This window comes from Pogona vitticeps, chromosome 2 (assembly GCF_051106095.1).
Source record: "Pogona vitticeps strain Pit_001003342236 chromosome 2, PviZW2.1, whole genome shotgun sequence".
NCBI classification, from domain to species: domain Eukaryota; kingdom Metazoa; phylum Chordata; class Lepidosauria; order Squamata; family Agamidae; genus Pogona; species Pogona vitticeps.
Genome location: NC_135784.1, coordinates 175,857,230 through 175,883,097, shown reverse-complemented (window position 1 = coordinate 175,883,097; position 25,868 = coordinate 175,857,230). Strand labels below are relative to the sequence as shown.

The following is a 25,868-nucleotide window of genomic DNA, read 5'->3' as shown; positions in this document are numbered from 1 at the left end:
TGGATTTAGGATTGTAGTACTGGAAATTGAATGTGAATAGCTCAATTATATGGCCTGTTCCAAAGTTTCCTCCCTTCACTTAGTGTTTACTGAAACATTTCCACATATGGTGAGGGAGAATTTGTATAATATTACATTCTTAACCACATAATCTGAAAGGGCATCATAGAGCTATTTCAAACCTGATTGCTGGACTATAAATTATAATCATCACAGCAGTACCTGGGTATACCAACAGTGGAGTTTGCCCTGGAACTAGCTTGGGAGAGTGATTCTCTACCATCCAACACAGATGAAATTGGATACTTCAAAAATAAAGGAAGTTTTTAAATGCCAAGACTGTAACGGTTATCTCCTAAACTTCCTAAACTCTTATGCAAGAAACACCCATTTAATATCCTATTTATCATGATAAAATTGAACAGTTAGCCTTATTGGTTATAGTTGCCTCATAATCTTGTTTTTCTGAGCATGTGAATGACACATTGGACTGAGGCTATCATCCATCTCTTTTTCAGACACCCACCATCCTCCTTCAAAAACCAGCCAATGGTTGGTTTTCTTCCTTCCCAGTAATTCCCCCTTGAAACCGTATGTGCCTCATGTATTGAAGCTGCTCAGACTCATCTGTGGAATGGATCACAAGGGAGGAACACTAGGGTGGTGACATCAATGCACTGAATTTCTGGGTAAAGGGTGTGTCCGTGCCTCACTTGCATAACTGAAATATATATATTTGCAATATGGATTGGCCTAATCCCAAGGCTGCATTGGGGAGGTCCTCAATGGATTTTCATGAAACCTCAGGTAGCCAGTATTACTCTGATCTCTGACAGATGTGGGAGGAGATTGTGCAAGGGCTCTATTTCTTGTGTCCTTGGGAAGTGCTGCCACCTCCCCATTCAACGGAAGAATAAAAGCAGAAGCCAGTTGTGAACTGATCATACCTAACAAACTTTGTCAAGATGAAGACACTTCTGTTCTTGGGGCTCTCCCTTCTTGTAGCACTGGGTATGCCAAGTGCAGAGGGCAAAATTTACGAGAGATGTGAACTGGCCCAGAAGTTGAAGCTCAATGGCTTTGAAGGATTTGAGAAGCACAAAGTGGCTGATTGTGAGTATTATTTTGTCCTTTATCAACAGGAAATTCACCTTACTCTTGTCAACTTGTGGCTTCTTATCCCAGTAGGAATCAGACTTCCTCTTTCTGTCTGTGACAAATCGGGTGGGAGGCAAAGAGAAAGAATTTTCTTACTAGTGTGGCCTCTTCTTGTGAGGGGGAAATATAAATTATTATGGCTGGAGGCCACCACAATCTGCTTCTCGACTGCCTGCCTGCAGTGATCTAAGCCCTAGAAGCCACTTGCTTTAAAACAATCTCAACAAATAATCGAAAAGAAAGGCGGTTTGGTTTTTTAACTTTCCCAAATTCCAGTGGATGTAAAGCTTTTATGGAAGTATTGTAAGAACACAAGATGACAGCTTTACAACCATCCAGCTGTAGAACATTGGGAGGAATTTAAAAAGAGAGAAATAACTTTTCAAACCAAGTGGCCAACAGATCCCTTAGGATGAGATGGAATGGAAAGGAAGAAAAAAAGGGAAGGCACATCTAGAAACAAATAAGTAGTCAATCTAAGTCGGTAGTTATTTTACCTGCTTAAGTAAAATCTTAGTTTTCAGTGAATGTGCAGGAAAGAGAACCTGCTGGACTCGGAGCATTTTTTTCTTTCCTGATTTGAATGCAAGCAAGAAGACCAATTATGTGCCTCTTTATGAGACTCTGAGACAAGTAAAGCTTGTTCTCTTACAGAAAATACTGAATCTACCCACTGGTGAAAAGAAAAACATGCAGTTTCTGATGAAAGTGGTTGAAGCAACTATCAAAAGTAAATTTAGAAGCTGTCTTCTTAGTTATTCTGATCTCCACAGAAAGAATTGGATTGCAGAGATTGTTGTTCAGAATAAACACAAGAATACACAAGTTTGGCATGCTGTCCATGAGATAACTAGAGGAAGGTATCTTTCTTTAGGGGTCTGCCTGGTACAACATGAGAGTTCTTACAATACCGCCGCTGTCCATCGTAACGGCAGCAGCCGCAACTATGGCATCTTTCAAATTAACAGCAAATACTGGTGTGAAGATGGAAAGACCCCAGAGTCCCAGAATGCCTGCCACATTCCATGCAAGAGTAAGTATCCATGTGGGTGAATAGGTTGGGGAGATATAGTGACAGCACAGGCAATGACACAGAGGCTGTCCACATTGGCTTATAGGTTGATATATGGATCGCCATGGGTATGTTGTGGTTCAGATTAGACATGGGCTATTCGTATTTGTAGCCCTGGTCACCGCGTAGTGCTCGGGTCCTTCATTGTTGTTGTGGGAGGTGTCTGGCTGGCTCTTCCCTGCTTCCCTACACAGCTGATGACTCCAGCAAGGAGGTAGATGGGGAGTCGCCCCACTCAGCTGATGAGTGGTCAGCTGCACAGGGAGGCAGGGAAGAGCCAGCCAGCCACCTTCCACGATTGATGTGTTGACAGCAAGGAAGGACCATGTTATGCAGCAACCAATGAATGGACTGGGCAGTTCTGGAGGGTGGGAATGGACCTCCATGGCACCTGTGGTGTCACTATTTGTATTCATATCCGCAGGGTTTGCCATTTTGATAAGCTGCTTTATTTAGCAGAGGAGGGGAAAAATCACCCCAACCCCCTGAAGGACAGCTGTGATAAAAAGCAGGGAAATGGTCTATGTTGGTTCCATGGGCTCTGTTCCCACAAGGGAGCATGGTCCCAGCTGAGGAGAAGGGGGGGTTAACCTTGCTTCCATCTCCCCATGGTTTCCCCCTCGCACTGCAACTGTCCTCAGCTGCTGTTGCTGCCGGCTCCTTATTCACAAATGAACGGGCAATCTGAAGACTTGAGTGGGTCCTTCTCCATAAACATTCCAGTGTGAATGGAAGAGCCACTCAAGTGAGAAATCACACAGAAGATAAGAAACTTTAAAGTGCAAACCAGACCACTCCAAATTCCCTTGTCAGGACAGGTCCATATAAAGGTGGAGGCATAGTCTTCATTTCTTCACTCTGGCTTCCATTTTGGCCCACAACATCTTCCTAATGAACATCAATACCATTTTGCCTAGATCAATTCATTCTGGTTCTTCTTTCTTAAGAATTCATAGATGACAACACTGAAGATGATATGAAATGTGCCAAGAAGATAGCAAGGGAAGCGAGAGGGCTGACTCCCTGGTAAGTGAAATCACTGAAGAACCGCAAAACAAGGAAGAAAAAGTGGTGGATCGTTCCTCTGTCCATTTGGACAGCAGGTTTTGGAGGAATTGCATTCCTCCTAAAACATCAGGCTCGTAGTTTGAGAATGCTCCAAGAAACATGATTTTCATTAAAGGCACAGGTGGCCTTGAGTTTTATCAGCTCCTTCTGTGGGCTGATATCCCACGTCTGTCCTCTGCCTGGATACATATAGCCTTGTGACAACTACCTGTATTCACCCTCTAGCAACATCCTCTTTGGATAACAGAAATCTGTTATGTGCAGGACTGACCTTGAAAATGGCTCAAAATTGCTAATTGAAAACAATGTGGCATGAGGCTGAACTCCTGGGACTCATGCCACCTGCATTGGCCTGATGAAAGCCCAAAAGGTTTGCAGAAAATTACTTTTAAGGAGCATCTCCTCCTATATTTATTCATCCAGATCTTAAGGCCATTATCTTAGGCCTTCCACCTCTTGCAAAATGAGGTGTAAAGTGTTTGAAAACAGATTTTTATACGAGTGATGGCGTCTCATCCATGAAGTCCTTTCCTCAGAAAGACTCATCTGAGACCATTGTGAGTGTGGGATTGTTGGCCGCCCAGATGTTTTACTCCCATGCTCTCTTGGCATTGACCATGCTGGCTTGGACATGAAGAACCTGTAGATCAAAATGATCCCCACTGCAGTTCATTTGGAACGCTGAAGGAATCCCCCTGCCCTCAATTGCATTTTGTTTAAAATGTGGCCTAAGGAATAAATTCCAGGCCACTCAGGTATCTGAATTTTAGAGCTGACGTAGCAACTCCCTGCCAGAGGGAGCCACGGTTCAATTTGAGTGGCTCTAAAGATCTCTCAAGCCCCTGATGTTCTTCGTTGCAGTGTCTTTACCGATGCTTATTTCAGACAACTGATGTAGCTGCAAAGGACAATTGTATCTGAAGGGCCCATTTGAGCTTTCCCTTCTGCTATCCTAACATCCCAGATCTAGGAGGTGACACTGAAGCTCTGCAATGCAGCACAAACTCTAGAGCAATGCCTTGTGCAGTGGGCAGTTTAAAGAGCCAAATCCTTCTGCGATTTCGGCCTTTCAAATGAGCCTGTTCGCTACTTACGAAATGGGGACGCAGGTGTGAAAAGAGACAGAATGGCAGAAAGGAAGTAGGAAACAGAAGTTGTCAATTCACCTTTGGGCTCTGCCTCAGATGTCTCTCATTGTTTTTAGTCCACCCACCCTCATTGTTTATGCCATGACCATTTATCATTAGGACATACAGCACTTGCGCAAACAAAGTTGCTATCTTTTTCCTGCTCTCATCTCCCCACAACTTTCCTTCTCTATTCCATTTCTAGAACATCCTTCATTGAATACCTTGAACTGTATACTTCCTATTTGCAGCCTCATTTTCTTCCTTTCGCAGCCAGTTACAATTTTAATGATACCCCTACCCCTCTTTTATTTGCAGGGTGGGTTGGAGGAAACATTGCCAAAGGAATGTTAATTCTTACGTCAAGGGTTGTTTCCCGGAGACTGAGTGAAGGTGGTGGTTGAGAAAAGTGGTGATGCTGGTGGTTGGGGGAGTGGTTGTGGATAAACAAGTACCTTAGGAGCATTTATCTAAAAAAGACTGACATTGCAGATTCTTTGTTGCTGCCAAGCAATAGAGGTTACCTGGTGGGGAGCATGTTTCGAAAAATGGTGAAATATCTGTAAATGTCAGATTAATTAAAAAAGAATGCATACATAATTGACTACCGCTTTTTGGTTGTGCAGAAAAGTGGCTCTAAGGAGGAGCTCAATAAAAAGAAAATTCTTTATTCATATCAGAATGTCACACAAATCAAAATCATAGACACACATGAAATACTGGCAAAATTAAAAACTGTACCAAATAAAAGGTCAAGACAATTGATTATTATTTTTAAATCAGAAGCAGTCAGAGCTTGAGATGCGTGTAGAAATTTTCCCTTGACCTCAAGTCATCATCCATGAGTGAGTGGGTTTGTTGCTGTTCCAGTGCAAGACCTCTGGAACTGAACGATTTGTGGACTACATGCTGTTGCCCAGGGGGACACCCGAGTATACCCACAATTCTTTTCCCACACTTTGGGGGAAAGCTCCTTCTATGAGAGATGGAATAAGTGGCATTGTGCAAGCGAGTGGTACTGCCACGACTGGCTGCACCTGCACTTCCCATCTAGTAAGGGCAGACCCCCCCCCCATCCTTTGGCTTTCTCAGCCAGAGATTGTCACCACCCATGTTTTCAGAACTTTTAAATCTAGGATATGCAGGAAATGGGGCTTACATACCTTTGAAGATGGATAAACACTTATCTTCAGAGCCTTCTCTTCACCTTTTAGATTGTAGTATTTCATTTATGGCCGGACAATCTAAAACTGTCAATTTGGTATTACATACGAGGACTAAGCAGAGTTATGAAAAATGACCAATTGGTAGCTCTGGGGGACTTGGGTTATCGAGGTGATGCACGTCACGCTGAGCCAGTTGAATTTACATTGGCCTGGTCTTTCAGACATATTTTCTCAAAGAAAGCAAGAGTGGATTTGGATTTAAGACATGAAGAAATCAGTATTTTAAAAGCAGACTTTTGCATGAAAGGTAATCCAGATCATCCAATCTAGTCCTATCTGGATTCTGCAAGCAGCATTTATTTGATTCTGTGATGTATTTCTCGTATTTGCTAGGTTAGACTGTGTATTTGCCGGATTATGAGAATGAAAAAGGACAGCAGCCAGTGTTAAAGCCCATTCCCCAAAGCATTTTCACTTTTCTTTAAAGGTCTGTCTGGGTTCTCAATGTCACCAACTCTCCGCTCTCTATTTCCAAGGACATCTTTCCTGCCACTGGAGCAAGAAGCATATCCCTCCAGTCTCCACCATTAATCATAACTTGAGAAGGAATTTGTAAATTTCAGTTCACACTCAGCTACATTTGACCAGATTCAAAGTTAGGAAAATTTGCTGGTGGTTTTTTTTTTTTTTTTTGGAACGACTCTCAGAACTGTAGTATAATCTGGCAAGACAGACTTTTGGTAGAGTGGCAGCAAGAAAACATTTCCACAAGAAGCATTTCTACAACCTCAGCAAACTTGTTCTGTACAGCCCAAATCCCACCTTACTGAATTTGCTTGTTCCCTGTACCTTCCTGCGCAGCAGTTGCAACTAGTTGTCACATCAGATACACAATACTGAATGCATGTCATGGCATGTTTTTACACAACAGGGATCACTTTGATAAACAATGCATTATCTATGCTGGGACTGTGAACTTCAGCGGGAGTTTTCTTCCACAGTACACAGCATGGGCTCCACCTGTTCTGGAAATGTGCCAAAAGAAAAAAAAAAAGATACAAGAAAAAGAACCTTTCCTAAAAGAAGGAGAAATAAAAGACATCTAAAGAAACTGGCTGTCTTGATATAGTTGCACTGAGTGTTCTACTGAGCTAATATTTAAAAGGGGACAAATATAGATCAGAAAGGTCAGATCAGCAAGAACGACTATAAAAAACTTGTAGGGGAGCTAAACAACTTGTACTGAGCTAAACTCAGTAAAACAGCCCTCAAACGCACACAAACTGAATTAAGGACGTAGATAACAAGACAGGAGGTGGCAAGGGAGCAACCAATGATTTTAAGGCAGTGACTGGGGGGGCACGCATGACTGTGCTGTTTCACTGTCTCAGATGGTAATCTTGTGGTCAGACTGGTAAAATGTGCCCACACAATGCTGCTATTTGCTGGATTTGTTGATTGTTGTTATTACATGCTGGTCTACTTATGGCAACCCTATGAGATACCTCCAAAATGTCCTAACCTCAACTGCCCTGTTCAGCCTTTGACTTCCTTTAAGGGAGTCAATCTATCTTGTATTTGGTCTTCCTCTTTTCTTGCTGCCTCCCATCTTTCCCAGCGTATCTTTTCCAGGGAGTCTTGCCTTCTCATGTGCCCAAAGTAGGCCAGCCTCAGTTTCATCTTTTTCGCCTCCAGAGATAGTTCAGGCTTGATTTGACCTAGGACCCACTTGTTTGTCTTTTTGTCAGGCCAGAGTATCCAAGAAACCCTCATCAAGCGCATTTCAAATGAATCAAATTTTCCCTGTCAGCTTTCACATCCATATATGGTTAATTGGGAATACAATCTTGTGGATGGTCTTTGTCTCCTAGTGACACAACCTAACACTTCATTATCTTTTCTAATACCTTTATTTCTGCCTTTCCTGGTCTCAGTCTTCTTCAGATTTCCTGGACGCAATCTCCCTTTGTATTGATAATTGAACAAAGGCATAAAAAGTCCTCTGCTATGTCAATTACTTCACTGTCAATGTTGAAGTTATGTAGTTCCTCTGTAGTCATCATGATCTTTGTCTTCTTCATGTTCAACTGCAGTCCTCCGTTGGCGTTCTTTTCACTTTCCCCAAGTCATTTCAAGTCATTGCTGCTTTCTGCCAGTAAAATGGTAGTGGTGCCTCGCTTAGCGATTGCCTCGGTTAACTATGTATTCGCTTAGTGATGAGGTTTTTGGAGCGATTTTGTGTTCCGTTTAGCGATGTTCCCTATGGGGAAAATTCGCATAGCTATGTTCGGGACCTTGCCTCGCTTAGCGAAGACAGTTTTAGGTCCCGTTTCACTTAACAATGTTCCATTTTCGCTATTTTTAAAGTGTCTTAAAAGGTTCAAAAACGGTCTTAAATGTTTGGGATCGTTAGTGCACCTTCTAAAACCTTGGCAAACTTAATTTGGCTTTGATCCGACTGTTAATTTTTGGTGAACTTTTTTTCTTCCCCATTGGAAAGCACTGAACTGCAGGTTTATAAATTATGCAATATGCAACACATAGTCAGAATTATTTACACCATTGGGCAGAGCACGGGTAACTTCCACTGGCTAAGGTCAGCCCCATCGGAGGCCTGCATCCTTCTCTTGCTCCTTCATAATCCTGTCAGCTACAGGTGATAGTTTTGCCTAGAATGTCAACTAAATTTAGTAACTCTTCTGATATGGGACTTGCCAGACCTCTCTGTACTCTCAGCCAAACAGTAGCTCTACAGTAGGTCACAGTACAAGGTAATGCAGTGAATTAGGTGACTGGCAATTATCTCTTTAGAGATGTGAAAGATGATCCCGCATTACCCAATATAAAATCTGATACCAGAAGCTGATTCAACAAGTTTGTAACCTCCTTTTTATATTATTAACTGCCCAGAGCAGACCTTTGGTCTAGATGGGCGGGACAGAAATCCAATAACAAAATCTTATCCTGACACTACAAAAAATGGTCAGGACAACTTGTGGACTCTCCTCCCCTTGAAAAACGGGTCCTTGTTTTTAACACTGGTTGATGGTGTTAATAGTCACAGACAGGTTTGGCCAACAGGGACAAATTCTTATCTATGCTTCTTAAATAGTTCAACATGGCAGTGAAGGCCGTCTCTGTGGTACTACATAGCAGGAAAAAATATGAATAGATCCACTGTGAAACCACACCTGGGAAGTCAAAACTTTCCTAAATTAGTTCACTTCAGCGGACCACACAGGAGTCAGAAGGGAGGGGAGGAACTTGGCCTTGTTTGCAGCTTGTTTGAAACATTTCCTCAAACATGGCACCTGAGCCCGCCTTGTTTCCTCCCTTCCTGTTCCATTCTGTTTCTTTAGGTGACTGCAGGGGGAAAACAAATCAGCAGTTTCCACTTCAGCCTTTGTTTCCAGCTTCAGTTACTTCTGCTCTCCTCCGGCTGTCCAGATTTGGAGAAGGCACTGTTAGAACATAGTTGCCTTAACCCCCCACCCACTTATTTCTCTCCTTTGTTAGGTTGTAACAGGAAAGGAAGATGAAAGCAGATACAGACACCAAGTGTGGGGAGGAAAGATTCAAATAACAGTCAGTTTCCTCACTGCCCTGCTTCTCATTGCTTTCTTGCATTATTTCTCAATGTAGTCAAAGACAGAAAACGGAATGAAATTGATCCACATATGGGTGTAATTCAAAAACCTTTAGAAGTGCAATACCAGTTATGCAACAGAGAATTTAGAATGAAGAAAGAGGCTGACTGAATTTCAGAAGGAATTTATTTAAAAATAAAAATTCTTGCAAAACATTTTAAAGCTTGATGTTATGTATGTGTTGCTGCCACTGGCCTGTAAACGGCTCAGTGAAGAAACCTGTGTAGTTTGGCTTCCAACAATACAATACCAGCACTGTTACTGAAAAATCAAGTCATTCCATACTTCTGTTTGCCTCTGGAAGTGGGATGGGGCAAGGAGAATTATGATTTGACAAAGTCAAAAGTGTCTATTCCCAACATTTCACCATCTTTTTTAGCAATAATATAACCTGCCTCCCCCCTGAAAATTAGCCCTGGCTAAGGCTAATGCTTAAGAAGCTCTGTGGTAGCAGTAGCTCCTCAGGATCTCTCATTAGCTCCTTCTGAAAAACAAAGAAAGGAAGCACAATATTTCACTACTGAGACATCCAACTATGGAACGGAATGCTCCCTTGGTAAAACAAAGACAAACATACCTATCTGACCTCCGCAATCCCATGTCCATGACTTGAAATTCACCGTCACCAGTGTCTTTATTCTACCAAAAAACTTAAAATGGAGAAAAGAATTTTCATACTGTTTCCAGCTGGGAGAGCACCAGCATTCATGATGACTGGTAGCATCAACTTTTGAATTGCCTTCCAAGCAATAAAATTCTCCCAGTACCACTTTTCCATTGCAGGGGGATCCAAAGGCTACAGAGATATCCAGCAGGCTTCCTCTATTTTTCTTGTGGAGAACTGTCGTATCTTCTTTTCTGAGCTACTTCGGAGCTTGTTCCATTGCAGTAAAACAAATGTACCACATACTGACTTTCAAGATGCAACGCTAAGCTGACCGCCGAGAATCTCTACACTTTGGATGCCTTTTCAGTATCAAAACAAACTTCACCATCTAGTGTGTTTTGGTCAATCTACAGAATTAAACTGTTAAAATGCAAACCTCACCAAATAGGAAGAGGTGGGTGTTTAAGAACCGTCGTAGAGATGTACAGAAGTCATCCTCCCGTATCTGCTGATTGTACTGGAAGGTAATACTTCACCAATGCAACCAGTTCCAGAAAGTAATGCTGTCACTTACCATGAGGTACTCCTTCCATACAAGGGAAAGACATCCTTCCCCCCTGCTTGTAGGGACTGTCCTCACACAAGGTTGGAGATGGAATTTGATTTACTCTCCATGTCTGCTGATCTTTGTCACCTCCCTCCCAACTGATCCAATTTGCATTTTTAACCTGCAGTTTAACTCACCTGTAGTGTAATCGTCAGATTAACTACCTAAAGATTCAATAGTAAACCCATCTAAGACAACTATATGCAGAATATATTCAATTTTTTGCCAGTTACAAAGCAGGAGAGGAAGTGAAGAAGGTAACTAAAACCAGTTCTATTTCTGGAGCGCCAGTGTGGACTTTTAAGTAAATGCATAGAACTTTGCTGTGGTTTCACCAACCCCACGTCGCTATGAAATGTACCAAGCTCTTGCTATCGGGGGAAAATGAAAAATCTGTCCATTACTCCTCTCTGTATAAGTTCCCCACCCTTCTTGTTTTGTATTCTGCAGATAGAATATTGTTCCACAAATTTCTATTAAATTTTGCATTGTTTCCATTTGGTTCTGCCAAAAAGCCTCCAGCAAAATGATTGGCAGGTCTACCTAGTTCCTTGAGGAAACCTTTTTTTACTAGGACTAACAGTTGATCTGAAAAACTGAAGTTAATCAAACTTAATGAAATATGAGAAAGTTGCATAGTTCACACCAAACAGCAGTATTTATAAGATGGACCATATCAATGTCACAGCAGGTATTTTGAGTGAAAGGGAAAAAAAAATTCCAAATAAAAACCCTGCTGATAACACCCCTAACGGTCCTGCTGTTTTTATCTCAATGCAACTGACAATCAATTAAAGGCTGCAAGCTCTTCTACTGTCTTGGCATTAGCTGAAGACAACTGTGTGCTGATCTAAAAGGCAGACATATTTTTCTTTTTAACTCACAGGGCAATTTGAGACCTACTATCAATGTAATGATACCTCACCCATCTAACAATGCACAGCTTTCTCTTGCTGTATGTGAAGAACTAAGGGAAACCACACAAAATCTTACATAACTGCATTAGTAATCCACTCCACTCTAACCCCACTTTACTGGACAGCTTGATCCTGACATCTGAGAATTACTATAGGAATATACGCACAAGACTGAAGCTCCAGAGGGGTACCCAAAGAGAAAGTCTGTCCTCAACTCCAGCCTTGAGGTTAACTCCCTTCCAGGATCCAGAAGAGTCCCTTCCACCTGCCAAATAAAGCCATGTTACAATTCTGGCTTAATATTCATGCTATGCTTAAATTCTGTCAATGGAGCCTTCCATATGAATCTCAATCTTTTGGGGTTAGTTCATATTATATTATTGTGAATTTATTTAATCTTCTACCAGCAAACGGGATCAGATATAAAGGGCTAGAAGTGCCTTGATTTTAGAAATGGCAGAACCAAGGAGTTGATGCTGGAGTCTCCATAAGCCTACAGAATACTGAGGGGACCTGGAAACACAAAAGGCTACACTGTGAACTAAGGTGAGTGATTATTGAAAATACCTGCAGTATTTTCAATAATCACTCACAAGCCCTTCTACAGAGCATGGTATTAAATGTTCTGTGCTCTTGTACACTAGCTAAGAGGAGAAGTCTCAGCAAATTACATTCAAATAATCCAGCAAGTTCTGGGTAGATAGTGTTTCTCTGAAAATAAGACAGGGTCTTATATTAATTTTTACTCCAAAAATGCATTAGAGCTTATTTTCAGGGGGTGTTGTGTTTTATTTTATTTTTTCATGTATAACAATCTATATTTATTCAAATACAGTCATGTCATCTTTTGGTTGCTTCACAACAGTGGAGGGTGGGATTTCACTTAACTGGGGCTTATTTTGGGGTAGGGTTTATATTATCAGTACCCAGAAAAAAATCATACTAGGGCTTATTTTCAGGTTAGGTCTTATTTTCAGAGAAACGGGGCAAATGTTTAATTAGTGCCACCGAAATGGAATTATTGCTCTTATCCAACAGCCCAGTATAAAATGACACAATTTCTAGCTTCTTTGCGCTATTTTTTTAGAAGAGCTTTACTGTATTTTCTCATACCTACAATTATTTCATTAGAAAATTTCACCATGCACTTCTTTCAGACTTTGGGGGCCTTCTCTGCGGAGCTATCATCTTCAGTATCTTATGACTAACTACACTAAGGTTAGGGGAAATGGCTGCTTACTAAAGCAACTGGTATGTTTATACTGCCATTTCATTTAAAACTGTATGAAAAGCCATCTGAGGATCAGCATATGCAAATCAAACTTTAAATACTGTCTTTTAATGTCGTAAGCCGCCTTGAGTCCTTTTTAAGGAGAAAGACAGGGTAAAAATATTTTAATAAAATAAATAAAAAGTAGGAAATAAAACAAAAACACTTCAAGCTATCCAGTTGAACAAGCCTTAAAGTAACACCCACTCCTAGTACTTTATGAGAGTCAGAGTAAGTATTAAGGAAAAAAATGTCAGGAACAAGAAAACACATCTTTGGGCAACCTGACATTGGGCATTAGGAAGCTCCATTAGCAAAGGAACAGTAAGAGCCCTTCTTAGGATATGCTTGCCAATTCAGAATTTTTAAAAAAATTATCCCAGGTGCTCAAAAGTCCACCAAGATTTACTACAAGATGAGATTTACTTACAAACATGACCAAAGAAATTCTGAACCCATCTCGTTCCTATGCTCAGTGCTCCCTTCTTCTCCATATTGTAAAAAAACATCTGATCATTGTAAGCCATACAAGCCTGCCCAATTGGCCTATACTCCCTTATCTTTTATTTTTGTAATGGTGCCCATGCTGCAGTATTTATTTTGGTTTAATAAGTCACAGGAAAGGAAAAGGGCCTCTGCAACATTCTATCTCAAAGGTTATTCCCCATGAAATAGAACTTAGTTATGTAGTATGAGGCTATATATTCATGCAATACTTACATTTTTTTGTTAACTAATTCAAGTTATCCCAGCCGAGATAACATGCACTTTTTCACAGTAAAAATTGTATAAAATGAATAAAGTTCAGGAAAGGACCTTAATCCCATTGTTCTGCAAATCTATGTGCAAACAAATCAGATTTATTTTTATGAAATGCTTTTGGAGTAAAAAAATTATCTAGACGTTTTCTAGTTAAGACATATTTCAAAAGTTATTCCGCATGAAATAGAACTTAATCCCATTGCTCTGCAAATCTATGTACAAACAATGAACACACTGATGTTTAAGCAAATACAAGAATATGTCTGCTAAATATTACTGTTTTAAATAAAACAATTTAAGTAGTTCTCCAAATATGAATGATTAATCTATTAAACTAAAATCTGTTCTGATATAGCTGTTTTACTAATCTGACAGGTTATTATTCTAAATATGAAATTTCCATCTGATTGCAAATATGAAAGATTGTAACTACTAGCAAGAATTGAGTCTTCACATTTAAAAATCATGATTTAGTCTTACAGACTGGTGACTTGAAGTGTGATTGAAATCAAATCCACCCTGCTGCAAAGCACTATACTCCTGCCCCAACCTGGCCCTGGCTTTCAAGATTTCAGCAGGAGCCCCCCTGCATTCAAGCATATTGTTACAGCCATAAAGCTAAACACCTATTCCATGTTTTTAGAAATGAAACCTTTCAGCAAACCCCTAGTATGGACCAGAGGGGGCTGCAATCTCATGAAATAAACACAGCTCCACCCATGCATCAGCTCTGTATAGTTTACTGCATGCTCTGGGGAACTCAAGCTCACTAAAAGCTCATCAGATCAGCAAAGGCAACCAAGGAAGGCACAACTACCAAACTCAACCACCAATACCAATCTTTCATTACTGCCTAATCAAACAATAGGATCCTTCCATGATGTCTCTTCAAGATCCCAGTTTTTTATATATCTACACACCTGTTTAAATTGTGTGCCAGATACTATGGCTGAAGTGTTAAAAGGTCATGAGCAGAATTCATTTTCAGAAGGGCATTTAATAGGCTTCGTGAAGCCAAAGAACTGAATACAGGAATTCCTTAACCACTTTTAGTACAATATTGAGTTACATGTGAGTCTTCCAGTTTAAAAAAAATATAAACAAACAATTTTTTTCAAGAACAACTTGCAAGTTCTGCAAGCTTAAGTTCTAGGTACATCATACAGTATAAATTCTGATTTCTGAAGATCAAACACACGAGTCTCCCTTTATGATCAAGGGGGTTTTGCCTTCCACCATACCCCTTCCTTGCTACACCAGAGGACTTTTACAAAACTACAAGGTATTAATGCATTTATAAAAACAAGGAGGACCTTCAAACCTTGCTCAGACTCTGGGGAATTATAGGCGAAATAAAGGGGAAAGCCCACATTTTAGCTTGTTAAAAGAAATAGGGGGGGGGAGGGAGGGTGAGAATAAAAGTATTTATTCAAAATTCCTAAACACACCTGTAAAAAAAACCATGGCAAAATTAAAACATTTTCCCCCCAGAAAGCTCTTAACAGGCCATCCTGTAGCAGAAGCTGTTGGGCTGCTTACAATAGGACTGCAAAAGGAAAGATACAGGTAGAGAACTAAACAAGATTCAGCGAAGCTCCAAAAATCTTTATAAATACGGCCATTGGAAGGACGATCTTGATTCAGGAAGGATTTATGCTCGGCGCAAGCTGAGGACAAGAAGCAGGTACAAATCGTAAAGCACACTGAAAAAAAACCCGGTACATACACTTACTCCCTCCTCCCAGGCCAGGGCAGATTGTTTGGGATACAATACAATTAACTGAATTCAGGAAGGACTGGGGTTAGGTCAGTGGGGAGCTAAACCGTCTACCCTTGGTTCCAAGAACTTCCATTTTCCCTATTACTCTATCCTATATGCCAATATGGGTATCTGCACATACTGTACTTTTCAAGCATATATGCAAATTAGAAAAGAACACCCTATTAAGAAAGTGGCAGTGTTATCTCCTACAAACTTACGGTTTGGAGGAAGTTCCATTGCATAAAGGTTGTGATCATGATTTTTAGAGGCTGGCCCAAGAATATTTCTTTACGAAAAGTTTGTGTGGATGGGTTTAACTGTCCCATTTTGTGTCCCTCCAGCAGCAGGCCAGTTCTCCGCATTTATGCTAGACCGCTGATGACAGGAATTCTGCTGGCAAATTAGACTACGTGGTTAGAGCACTATGCTTCAGTAGCTAGTGCAGGTCAGGAGCAAATGGCACTTAAACCCACTGGGGCCTTTTAAAAACACCTACTTACCTAGTTATCGTAGTTGTCTCTGTAGGAGCTTCCAGAGTAACGGTCCCCATAACCTCCCTGATTCCTGGAGAAGGAAAAAAAAATTACATTTCCTATTAGACTAGTTAGATTCTATGCTCTACAAAATAAGTGCTTTTAAAACAAATATAATTGAAACTCCTTACAAACTTTATTTGTGATAAACCATGTATGCAACTAAGATGATTAAAACAAATAGTTACATGGTGAACTCACAACATAAAAAGGCTAGGCACTACTTATGTCACTTTCAGGTAAGCCATTATATCCCTACATAAGTAGGTAAAGGAAGGCAATATTGCTATTATTTTCCAGTTTCTCGAAGGTGTTCATTGATGTTGTGTGGGCTACATATGCCACTGTATCTGTCTGCTTTCTCTAAAAGAAACCGTAATTTACTAAAACCAGGGTATTTGAAACAGATGTTGAACCTAAGTTTTCTTATTTTTTAAAATCATGCTGATACCAAGTTTTACGAAACTATTTCCTATCAATGAAACAAAAGTGTAATGAATTCCTATACCCCCTAAGGAAAGTTATCTGGAAAGCAACATTCTAAGCTACCACTCTCTAATTTCCAGGAAGAACTTAGTCAACTAGAATGGCACACAAGATCCAGGATACACAACAAGATAGTAATTTGATGTTCACCTGGGTGAGCAGATTTATGCAAAATTTGCTGTATTTAACAATGTCACTCAGAAAGCCATGGATGTTAAAATGTGCCCTTCTTCTACAAGACACAGCTGACTATTAAAATCAGAACTTGTAATATCTACAGTTGCATATGGCTGGCTCAATGCACCTCCAAGAGACAAAAACAAAACAACCCCACGACTTTTTCTGTAGCTACCCAAAGAAAGGTGACATTCATCAGAGAACATCCAAGTGTGGAGAATTGAAATGAAGCTCAAAAGTAACAATTCAAAATCTCTTTCCAAATTCTGCTATTCTAAAACAGAACACAATATATGAAGGGTGGCAGTACGAGAGCCTTAGATAACACAATATGCTAGTGGCAGCAACCAGGTGCTTCTCACTCATCCTCACCAAATCACTGAGTGTGTGGCCAAGCTCAGTTTTTTAGCATTCAATATTTTCCACGTGATCATTTTTATAAGGGCTGTTTTCCACCTGTTGGGCTCACCTGCTGCCATAGTAATCTCTGGATCCACCATAGCCACCACTTCTGTTGTCGTAACGGCCACCTCCATATCCTCCACCGCCTGTGGCAAAGATACAAGGACTCATTAAGTCAGAGTGGTCCCATGTACCTGAGCAGCTAGCACTGACGACAGGCCCCAAACAAGCTCACCTCTGGAGAATCCACGTCCACGTCCTCTTCCTCCAGAAGAGCCACGGGAAGATTTGCCAGCCTGGTCAACTCTGATCTGACGCCCATCGACAGACTGTAAGAACAACAGAAAGTCATAGCTATAGCGTTAACCAATAACAGTGGTATACTGTATCCACCAACTCAAAGAAAAAAACCAGAAGTTTCTCTAGCATGTTCTCAAAGCTTTGAAAATACACTGTAGATTTCTCTGGATTCCCTGCAACTAGGGAAACAGAATAAATGCTTCTTCTGTTGACAACTACCGTATACAAGACAACAATGGCCACCATAAAATAGTATTCCAACATGCCTTTCAGGGAGGGAGGCATCCTAGCAAATAAAACATACATTTAAAATGCAAACTCAACAAAATTTCTGAATAAACATGGATACCACACTCAGTATGACTACACATCAGTGAGACACTGAATTTCTCTAAACGGTGGTGGGGAGACAGCCAAATATGTTCATTATTAAAAATGACATTCTCTGCATTTCACTTTGCTCACCCATTAGCTGTAGAACTTCAGACTGACTGAATTTTATTAGTCCAGGATAATAACAGTGTGTGTTAAAATATTTACAATCTTCTTTTCAGCTTGAATTAATATATGTGTATGAAAAATTTGTTAAACATAAATGCACAACTATTTACTTCTTTCCTCTTTAAAATTCAGAAGAACATCATGGAACTCACCCACAGAGACCACTTCAGCAAGACAGAACTAAGTACTTAAGCTGCTAAGTATCATTGGTGGAAATCCAGTATTATAAAGTTATGCCACAAAAGTCTGATCACATCATCATCTGTAGCCTTATTTCAATAATCAAAAGTTCCTTCTCCACCTGTCCAAAGGTTCCAACATTCCTTTAAATCCTGGGGAAACCTTTAGGGGCAGCAAGACCAAAGAATCTTGAAGTGTCTGGAAATTACCACTGTGCCTGCCAAGATAGGCATTTTTCAAACATTTACGGTGGCAATTTCCAGACATTTAAGGCTCCTGCCTCTTTGCTGTGATTCTCAAAGTCTTCCCAAGGTCCAAAGGCTTTCTAAAGGAGCCTAGAAGCATTTCTTCTGCAGGCTGGGCTTTTAAGTGACAGATACAGCAGTGGCTGATGGCGCCACTTACTCTGAACTATATGACTTACTGAAACACTCAGAAAGGGAACTGAAATATGAAATAGAAAATAGAGCTGACTGCTCTTCACGTCATAGAACTGTGAAGAGAATCCCACAAAGCATAAAGACACGATGAGCATCTACGGTGGCACCTTGGTTTGCGAATGCCTGTTTACATACCGAAATCCATAGAAAACAATGCCTCAGTTTGTGTTGTCTTCCTTTTCCCCGCCGTATGAAAGGGTTTTCTCAGGGCGCATTACATTATAGTGCCACCCCTTTCCTAGCGCAATTGGCGGTTCGGTTTACAAAATTTCCGCATTACATAATGTCGCATAGAATGGATTAATTTTGTTAACCAAGGTACACCTGTATATAGGCATAAACTAAAGTCCTCACCTCTCCATTCATGGCTCTCATGGCATCCTTAGCATCTTCAGGACGGCAATAGGTAATGAAACCAAACCCCCTGGACCGCTGAGTCTCTCTGTCTTTCACCACAACCACTGGAAATAAAACAGATGCAAACCTTTAGTTACAAAATATCTCTATCCTTTTTTTAGTTACATGCAGGTGATAAGTCACTAATCCCCTTTTCTAACCATATGCTACATTTTCAGCTAGACTTTCTGGAGAGCTACTATAACCACTTTGGTTCAGCCAAACATACATGTGTTATGGTTCCGTGTTGAAAACAGTCTCCCCATATCAGTATCCTCAACATGGTTTTGACAGCAACTCCCATCACCAGCTAATATTACCAATGGCGACAAATTTAGGTAGAAAACATGGCAGTTGGGGAGAGGCTGTTTTATTAGTGGGACAAACTGGTTGAAATCCTGTTGCATAGCACAATAAATTGCAGTAGAGTAGGCTCACTGAATCAGTAGGAATTTTGTGAGTCAATTCCTCTATATGTTCCATTGATTCAAGTAGGCCTATTCTAACTTACCATGCTAAAGTTGCATTTTAGAGTAGAACATCTGAATGAGTGGACCTTACAGAGGGGTTGTTGAATTGCCATAGATTCAATGGCTCTTATCCAGGGGAGGGGGCGGTGAGTTCAGAAAGTTGCACTAAGCAACAGGGTTGGCCACTGACCTGAAACTGCAGCTCTTTTTTGCTAACGATAAATGACCAAAACTATTTAGAGCAAAAGGAAGAAGTATCAATCCATTCAGACATCATGCCAACACCAGAGGGTGGAGGAACACTTTTATAGTGCTCTCAGACAATTAAATGTTAAAGACAGTAAGTAAAAGTAAGGAATAGAATGGACTGACAGGGGTGCTGTGGTAGTCAGAAAGCAGAACAAAAAAGGCAATTCTCTGAAGAATTTAGTCAGAAATTTCAGGTAAGAGCAGGTCAAAGTTTGGATGCATTTGATGCATGCAAGGATGAGAAAAAATACTTTTATAGTGAACTATGGGATTGAATTACATGTTTAAACTATTCTAATGAAAATGAACAAAAAAGAAGTTATGTCATGTTAACTACTACATTACCAATCATAACTGGTTATGCCATGGAACAGAGTGCACGCTTTGTAAGAAACTGGAGACACCTGGGTGTGTAGGATGCATCAGCAGCAAAAATACGGGATATCATCAGGCGGTGGAATGCGTATTGCATCTCCTGTTCAAAACTAACTAGCATGCCTCACAAAAGATTAAACTTCAATCTGTGGCCACACCTGCTTCTTTTGCATGTACAAAAAAAATCTACTTGAATATGAATAAGCAAGCAAGCCTCAGTGCAAGTAACTTAACACATGAGATTCAAGTGCAATCACGAATCCCTACACCCAATCACATAAATCCTGATGTTGGTGAGCCTCACCTTCTGCAATGTCTCCATAGGGGGAGAACAACTGCTCCAGGTTCTGCTCATTGGTTTCAAAACTGAGTCCTCCAATGAAGAGTTTTCCTTCATCTGATGCCATTTTCTAGGGGATCTGTAGAAAGATGACTATTTGTTTATATATGTTAAGGAATACAAACTACATTGGTAATGCACAACCAGAGGTGTTAACAATCTAATAACCCATTTACTTTTCTCAACAAGATGTGGTTATGATTCATGTCTAGAAGTGACCCCTGAAAACAGGCTAAATTTCCTCTTTTCAGCAGGCATCTTTTTTTTAAAGAAAATCAGATGATGTTCTTGCTTCCAGTGTTCATGCAGAGTGTTATTTCTGTGCCTTGGGTCTCTGTTTTAATATCAGTATGCTCTGCACCTACTAGGCCTCCAAAATTTATGTTAGTTTAGTGCTGCCAGTTTGTTTTATCTTCTTCTACATGCCTTACAGCATTCATGAGGAAGATTAATTGTTCTTTGTATTTGTAGCTGTTTATTTTTCAATCCACCTTTATTTTCAATCTACCTTTATTGTCTAGATTTAGGCTTCCTATTCCTATGCACATTTAGAAAACATGGAAGAAAATCTCAGAGTGGGTTGAGTGATGTTAACCCCGAAAATCGAGGCAATTCTCCGGCAGAGGCAGCAGACTAAGACACGAGACAACCAGCTGTATAGGATGCCAATTATTTATTAAATTACACAGCTAGGGCCCAATCTCTTAAAAGCAGAGAAGAGCCCCGAAGCACGGGTGCATAGATGTTTTATAGGGATACACACAAAGGGCCATAAACAGTTAGATTCTGATTGGTGTCCTGAACCCGAAACTTTGGATCTCTATGCCCATTGGCCCTAAATGTTCTGTGGGTCTGACTTATTGGCTATACCTGAATATGCATATGATACGCATGCCCCCTTGGCCTTAAGGTTATGAATTACTCAGATGGCGACTATGTGTCTGATTTGACAGTACCCAGATATTCGTTATCTCTGTCGTTTTGTTTATTGTTACATTGTATATGGCCTTCAAGTAACAACTTTTCCCTTGGTGTCAAAATGGAAGTGCCTTAGCTTCCTCCCTACGCATACCAAGGGTGCCAATTATCTCCTTAATTGCCCTCTGAGCAGGCCTGTTGTTTTGGGAAGTGAAAGTATTGTGTTCTGTTCCTTGGGGTGATATCTCTCAGCTAGCAGATGGAAGGCCATTGAGGCACTATGTGTTTTGATATGCAAGGGTGTGTTTGTAAAGTTAGCACCCTGGTGGCAAGAGTCAGGAGAAGAGATCCAAGTCAGGGTCAGTCTACGGTAAAAGCAGTTTCTAATACAGATCCATTCGGATACAGATCCATTCAGATACATATGTATGGATAAAAGATACATAAAGTTACACAAGTATGCGTGTGCAAGACGTTACAATAATTAAGTTGTATTGAAACTAAATACAATTGCTGCGTTGTGGAAGAAGCAATGGGAATAAAAGTGGTGTATGAAGTGAGATACAATAATAATAAAATGCTTATTTGTTAACCCCGGAATGGCCAGCCTTCAGTGACAAGATTAAGCCTCTGGAGAACAGGGTTCAAATCCCCTTTTGGCCATGGAAACTCACTGATGGAATGGAACTGGTAAAACTACTTTGAATATCTCGCCGCTGAATACCTGAAAGAATCGATATAAAGTGTTTTGAACAGCATATAACAACGGAGTACCAAATAATACATTATAGTCTACTTCTGTATAAAAACACACAGGGTGGTATACCTTGGTTTGAGTTTTAAAAAATGGGAAACATACCTACTCCCTTTTGCTAGTGGAAAGGGTTTTTAAAAGATTCACTAAAAATAAGGCCTCCATCCCCCTTTTGCAGATATATTTATGAAAAGCAGCTATTATTCTCATTAAAGATATGAGATTACAAGCTTTTAAATTGTGTTTCAAATCCAGGTGTGTCTAAAAAGTCTGCATGTTTTGTGGGCTTTCAAGGCTGTGTAAGGAATCTCTTGCACTCTGTGGTATAGTCATCTTCTAGTGGTGCAGATACTTCAGAGAAGGAGAGCACTATTAGTTTATTGAAGTGAAAATAACAAGGGCAAAATCCTGTGCAGACTTGCTTAAGTGTCTCAGAAAGTAGGCTAAAATTAACACAAGTTTATACCAAAATGTTCTAGCCAACTTTCTTCATCATTCCAGTTGCAACTAGATATGAGACCACACCTGCATGACCAAGCCAGGAATATCATCAGGTGAGGTAACAACTATTCCAAGTCTCACGACTAATGTGAAAACAGAGGTTACACTACTTTACAAATGGGGAGGTTGTTTTTCGTACTCTCTACTACAGCAGCTGAACATTTCAAACCAAGGCCTTAAAATGCCAGTGTTATTGTTCACTTTTTAAAAAGTACCATGGTGTTTAAGTTTATAATTATCCTAACTTGAACTCAAATGTACCTATTGATTATAAACTATCACAGCTGCAAAAAAGTATTATTTTATGTTACAAGAAAAATCTGAATAAAGAACGACAGTTCTTTTAAGCATTATTATGCCGCCCAGAGTAGACCTTTGGTCTAGATGGGCGGGGAAGAAATCCAATGAAATAAATAATTTATACCAGGGAGTCTTCTAAATAAAAACATGCGTAGGACTGGTCTGTGCAACCTACAGCCCAGAAAGCTCTTAACAGGCCCTCTGTATCCCGTTTTGGAAGAAGCCAACAGATCAAACGAAAATGACACCAGGCTTTCCTTTTCTCTCTTTCATTTTTGTTTAGAGCCTTTATAGTGTAAAAATTAGACGCCGTGGCCGTCAGGTTTCGTAACTTAGGGATGAAAAACAATGAGGCCTGGTCTCACAATAAGAATATCAGAAGACGCTCTTCTAGACCCCGGGCCAATCAGAACAGTCGACCCAGGACGCCGATCTCATCAACCCAAAGGATGGGGGGGGGATCCTGCATTCCCCTGCAAGGACTTGGCTAGGCGAAGCGTTTCCACAGCCTCTAAATAATATTAAAGAAACAAAAACGAAGGGGGAAAGGGAGGAGGAAAAACGCCCCCTCCTCTTTTCCCGCCTCCTCCCCCTCCCGGATAAGATGGCCGCGAGCACGTGGTCTCGACAGAATGCGGGAAGGCGAGCGCAGCGCTTTTCACGTTCGACAGAAAGGCACAAAAAGGGAGCATGCGCACACCGTCCCGCGTCAACGAACTTGCGCATGCGCAGTAAACAGGGGTTCCCGCCTCTCCCGCCCACGCGTGAGTTTCCCCGCTACAAGGCACTCCCAACTAAACTGCCGTTATAACCTTCGACCCTCTCTTTTGGCCAGTCCTTGTTCTCCCCCCCCCCCCGCTCTCGAACTGTACCCACCAAAGACGCGCCCGTTAGTGCAGAGACGTGGGGTTAACTGAGCGCATGCGCACAGAGCCCGGTTGTTCTTTCTGTGCCGCCGCAACCGCCATTTTGAGTAGCATCTCTCTTTTCCCCCTTCCCGCCACCCTTCCCCACCTGGGGTTGAGGCTGAACCCTTTCCTCCCGGTTCTTCTCGAACTCTACTAAACGCAGCCTCCTTCCCCCAGCTTTCCTGCCGCCGCCCCAGCAAAAGCACTCACCGAAACGGGTCCTGGAGCGATAGACGCACAAAGAGCCGTTGGCCAATAAGCCTAGAGAGGACCACGATGGCGGCGAGAGAGGGAGAGAGAGACAGACGAACGAGCGGAATGAAACCGAGGCTGCGCGGAGGCCACGCCCATTGCGTCGCTCCGGGGTCGTGACTGGCTCGCTTTATAAAGGCGGGGCTTAGTCACAATAACGGCCGCGCCCCTCTTATCCTTTAGCCGTGCAGAGGGGAGGGGAGGGGAGGAGAGGGGGAGGGGAGGAGAGGAGAGGGGGAGGCCTTTCCGAGCGCCCCTCCCGAGGGTCCCTATTCATCTTCCGCGCCTTTCCTTTCACGCCGCGCGCACACTCCCTCCCTCCTTTCCCCCCCCCCGAGTGTTCGTAGATTGTACAAAGAAAAGGCGGAAACCTCTTATGCCCGAGAGCAAAACGTGCTCCACTCCGTAGGACTTCCTTTCCGTTAAAACATGCGCAGAAATTCGCCTTGCGGGTCGTACTGTATCAACACGAGCGGCGGGAGCGGAGAAGCAGGCTCTTCTAATTAAAGCAATAGGGGGGAAACTCGTTCGGAGGAGCGCTCTGGCTTCGGAAGAAGGTACACTCCCGCGCCACCCCACACTACCTTCAAACGTGGATCAGGACAACACGCAGTCCTGTGGCCTCAAAATTATCCAACCTCGCTTAAAATCTCTTTTCTAAACGCGGGAGGCTGTTTTATCTTGAGTCAGATGTCGGCATAATCCAATCCATCTGGCCTAGCATTGTTAGCTCTTGAATGGCAGCAATAGCTCCCCCAGGTTCCAGGCCATATTAGAAATCCCTGCTATTCCGTGGCACTCTCCAAGCCAACTCCTAACCAGACTCAACTCTGAAAGCAGAGGAGTACATGTTCCGGGCAACCCAGTACTGGCAATTTTAAGTAGTTTCCACATCACACCAAAATATCACCAGCCAGTTAAAAAAAACAAACTCAAAAGCTCAGGTAGCAGTAATCTTTTCGCAGGAAGCAATGGCAGTCTTAAGATAAAAAGCCTAAAGGTTAACTGCTCATTTTATGTCCTCAAAGGTGGATTAGGTGAACTAGCACCCAAGAAATAAGAAACTGTAATTAAGACTCTCTTCCCTCTATGGTTTGTTAATCTCCATGAATTCACCCTAAGGAATGTCCATGTGGTGTACAAGTAAGCCTTGACATTTAAAAAAACCCTAAAATCTTCAGCAGACATTTCATAAACTGCAGAGCTGAGCAAGAATGCAATTTCACCGTTAAAATAACTTGCCCCTTTACTCTTTGACCTGCCCCAGACAAAAACCTGGAATTTCTACCTGGCAGAACAGGTAACACTAACATTAGAAAGTCTAAATATTATAATCAAATCCCTCCCACCCTTACAAATGTCTTGTAACATTCCAAAATGGCAGAGTTCTGAACAAAATTAAAGAGCAAGTCATACTAGGTGTATTGTTTCAAAGTTTGTCTTGAGTAGCTTCTTTTAGAAGTCTTTTTTTCCTGTAACACTTTGTTTTGGGTTCCTAGAATCCCTGACCATTTGCCACGCTCATTAAATTTCTTCAGAATTGATGTTACAAAGATCAAAAGGAGGAAGTTGAGAAAAACTGATTTAGAGTACTGTAAAAACAACGTTGCTTTGTGAACACAAATGCCAAGAAGAGACACTGTTCAGGAGACATTAGTGCCTCTGGTATTTAACAAAACTTCACATATAGGATTTTGCCACTTCACCAGATCTTTTCCTTAGCCCTATATACCAAGCTGCTGAAGTACTTCAGTAGATACTATTGACACTGAACAGGACATATCACTCAACTACCTCCACAATAAAGGTACTATGGAAAAAGATACATGTAACTTGAAGTGTTCAAAATTCTGTCCATGTGCAGGTAATGCAAAGCTGCACTTTCCTCAACAGCTGGGGTCATGTTCACTGGTGAGGCAAAGGGAAAACTTGGGAATAGCTATGAGGTGGGGTAAAGCAATGTAAAGATCCCATTTTAGATTTGGTAGAACTTTAAAGTAAAATTAGAAGAATGGTTTTACTTTCCAATCTTGCCCTTCACTGGCAATTTAAGCAGTGAGATGAGCCATGAACCTATTTAATGTGATGAATACAATTCTCAACTCACGTGCATAACTTAAGAAGTTTAACTCCAACAATACAGCAGCTGAGCAATGATGTAACTTTGCCATCATTCTGTTCTGCAGTTTATAAATGTTTGAAGAAATATTGAAAGTATAGATG

General features: G+C 41.2%; 2 protein-coding genes across 2 annotated transcripts; one reads left to right on the top strand and one right to left on the bottom strand.

Annotated features, from left to right (window-relative positions):
* The first annotated feature begins 938 nt into the window (after positions 1-938).
* Positions 939-14,509, top strand: LOC110081135 (lysozyme C). Its single transcript, XM_072991324.2, has 4 exons — positions 939-1,113; positions 2,033-2,191; positions 3,178-3,256; positions 4,744-14,509. The coding sequence occupies exons 1-4, from the start codon at positions 966-968 to the stop codon at positions 4,814-4,816; spliced, it is 459 nt and encodes a 152-aa protein (XP_072847425.1). The 5' UTR covers positions 939-965; the 3' UTR covers positions 4,817-14,509.
* LOC110081132 (cold-inducible RNA-binding protein) lies at positions 14,379-23,955 on the bottom strand. Its single transcript, XM_020797589.3, has 7 exons — positions 23,604-23,955; positions 19,977-20,091; positions 18,537-18,643; positions 16,997-17,090; positions 16,829-16,907; positions 15,664-15,727; positions 14,379-15,068 (listed from the first exon to the last, which is right to left on the bottom strand). Exons 2-6 carry the CDS (start codon positions 20,077-20,079, stop codon positions 15,664-15,666), a joined length of 447 nt encoding a protein of 148 aa, XP_020653248.1. The 5' UTR covers positions 20,080-20,091; positions 23,604-23,955; the 3' UTR covers positions 14,379-15,068.
* Positions 23,956-25,868: the final 1,913 nt, after the last annotated feature.